This window comes from Limulus polyphemus, unplaced genomic scaffold, assembly GCF_000517525.1.
Source record: "Limulus polyphemus unplaced genomic scaffold, Limulus_polyphemus-2.1.2 Scaffold3446, whole genome shotgun sequence".
NCBI classification, from domain to species: Eukaryota; Metazoa; Arthropoda; class Merostomata; order Xiphosura; family Limulidae; genus Limulus; species Limulus polyphemus.
Genome location: NW_013669056.1, coordinates 25,341 through 28,507, shown reverse-complemented (window position 1 = coordinate 28,507; position 3,167 = coordinate 25,341). Strand labels below are relative to the sequence as shown.

Here is a 3,167-nt window from a genome sequence, read left to right as displayed (position 1 = left end):
AGAGAAAATATTGTTGGCCACGTGAGATATAGCGTTTGTTATAGCGTGACTGTTGAAACTAAGTGTATCGTAAAGTTGTAATCGGAAAGAATAAACCAGTTTTATTAAGAAAGGACTTGTGTCGCTAAAGTTTCGTCGGAACGAAGATACGGAAAATTATTTAATGACTGGAGGCGTAACAAAACCAGTTTTTTTTTAAGAAAGGACTTGTGTCACTAAAGTTTCGTCGGAACGAAGTTAACGAAAATTAACTAATGACTGGAGGCGTAACAATATAATATTCACTCACAAAAATAAATTAATGACTAATATCTAAACCAAACAGTCTTTTATATCATGACAGTATGGCTTATTGAAAATATACAAAAATGGTTTACCTCTCAGATCTATTCTATCTGCTCTCAGTTTCCAAGCCTAAGAGCTTGCTAAATATCTTGTACTCACATTACGCTCACTAAGTGAGAAAAATCTTACTGAAATATTGTATCTAAATTTAAATACTCAATTGGATAAAAAAACAAAACAAAAGAGAGATGGGATGAAAATAAATGTATTGAGACTACACACACACACACACACCCATTGTGAATTATATCCAAACCAATTTCTAGCACAATTTATCTTGCATGGCCTAAAGCAAGGGTGGCAATAAATTTTGCAGGGGGGGCCATTCCACGAATTATGGTGAGTCGTCGCAGGCTGCACATTTCTACTATATTAATTAAATTATCTCAACATCTATTGTATAAAGACCCCGTTATGTTCTTTCCACAATTGCCAGGAGTCATGGCGGGCACAACAGAAATGTTAGACGGACCATATTTTACCTATCCTTCGCCTAAAGGATTGTATTTTCAGGTTTTGGAGCATATGCACATAAATTAAAAAAATAAGTCGTATATTGTTTCTTGTTTTAGAACAGGGTATTTTTTTTATTATTAAATAACATTCCTTTTCTGAATATGTTGAGGGTGGAGACATTAAACCAAATTAAAAAAAATTTTTTTTCTAACAAAAATAGTAATTTCTGTTTTTACCATAAATTATTGTTACATGAAATTTAAAACACTGAAAATGTTTTCAGATCTTCAAGAGACGAATATGGAACTGTTATCCGTCGTTGTATAGGTAAGAGGTTCCATAATGTAAATTGTTTTTAATTCTAAAATAGTCATTCTAGGTTGATTATGATAAAACTATTCTCTTGCAATTACTCTTAGAATGAAAGAGTTAAGTAGTCCCAACTAGGCCTAGCAATGTAATTTTTAACATCTAATGTATGAGTCAGGGAAACATTTTTGGTGGATTGATTCCTAAACAAAGCTTTCTGGTACTCTCATTTCTTAAATTCTGATATCTGGAATCTACATTGTCTACCAGAATGGCTGAATTCACACTACATTTCAGGTATATGAGAGAGTAAAACCTATACACTAATCCAAAATCCCACACAAAACAAGATAGTGGCTGCACATGTGCAATACAAGATCAGGTTCCTCAGCTCTATAAAGCCATTTTTGTGAATGTTGTCAGTAGATGGCTGAAGAAGTCTTAAGGAAGGTTACTTGCCAATATAAAGTGACTAAGTTCAATACTTGCCTGAACATGAACACTTTTAATATTTTATGCAAAAGAAACAATCCAGCCAACCCCCTAAACTTTGCAACTTTTTGGCTTAAATCTTTCACAATAATTTCCTGCATTTTGCAGTAGCCCGACTGAAGAAGGATACGTATGCAACAATGCCTATGGTAACTCTGAGTTTTATTAACATATTCTCACAAAAACTGGTAAGATTTTGTTAACTCTCTCACTACAGACTCAGTCACAGGGACCAACCTCATAACCATTTTGTGCTTGTTATAGTTTTCATACTATAACTCTTAATACATTATGTGTATCTTCACAAAATTTGGCAGACTATTAGTAAGCATTACAGGTCTTTTGTACACAAAAAATCAGATTTTGTAATGAAGTAATTTTACTAAAGATTTGTCTGTGAATATATATAGTATTTCTATATTCTAGTGCTAAGTGATTTCCACATTAAGATTAAAAATAGTTGTCTTTGCCTCAAAATTCTAAACATTTACTTGCCTAATCTCTAAATTTTCTGAAATAAATTTCAAACGTTTTTTTTTACTAATAAAACTTTTATTTTATCTGATATTTTCTTTACTCTCTAACTTTACAGTGTTGATAAATTTGACTGTCCTCGTAACCACCGGAAAAAAATCAAAATGAATCTAAATTGCCCTTTTGTTTCTTTCTAGAATGACTTCAAATTGTAATATGAAACCACATTTGTTTATTCTAAATAGCTTTACACTCCTAACAATATACATCGATTTATACTTAAATTTTATGGTTTTATTGCCCTCTGAACCCTCACTAATTACTATTTCCACTATTATAAGTTATAAATCACTTAGCAAATGTGCAGCTCACATTTTACTTTGAATTACTTTACGTGAGTTACTCTTGGCATACGTTGTAAAATTTTTTTTATATTGTTATTTATTTCACCTAATCAAACCTTGACTAATGTAAAAAGTTTCTTATTTTTACATTTTAATTATCCCATAACTATTACAAATTTTCTGGCTTTCTAACTATATGACAACAGCTGTTAAAAGCTCATTGATGTGTTTCCCTTGGGAATGAAGCTTGAACTGAAAGCAAAATTGACAATTGTCTTTATAGAAAACAATGTAATATAATATGTCACTTGACAGATGAAAACCTTTTCTTTCTGTTGGTTATATTTAATATAGTATTGAATGGCGGAGAGAACTATTAGCAATTTCTAAAAGAGAGGATGTGTTAGGTGGGCATGGCAATAGGGATCTGGTGTTTTATTTTATGGCTCTGTAACCAAATAAGTTTGAAGACTATGAAAATTATGCTTTGCCTGAGCATTGATGATATTATAATATATAATTTATGTTAAACTTTGTACTTCTTGGATGGGTGGTAAATATTGTTGCGTAAGCGAAGCCACATGACTAGTGTGACGCCACGTTTCTAGAACTATCCTGTACCTTGGCGAATGTTCTAGCATTTACTAGATATAGGGTAGTCTGGTATATAAAAGAGGGTGACAACATGACGGAATAATGTGTGTGAAAGATAATGAGTAATTGAACTGCTGTCAGAAGTATTGTTGA

The 3,167-nt window shown here is 31.9% G+C and overlaps 1 protein-coding gene across 1 annotated transcript in view; it reads left to right on the top strand.

The window, feature by feature from the left end:
• Positions 1-3,167, top strand: part of LOC106469360 (neuroblastoma-amplified sequence-like) — a gene marked incomplete at its 3' end in the record, with an annotated part of 45,446 nt that overhangs the window by 23,967 nt on the left and 18,312 nt on the right. Inside the window, exon 5 of the mRNA XM_022397855.1 lies at positions 1,085-1,128. Coding sequence (XP_022253563.1) covers positions 1,085-1,128 — 44 coding nt within the window. The remainder of the gene's footprint in view (positions 1-1,084; positions 1,129-3,167) is intronic.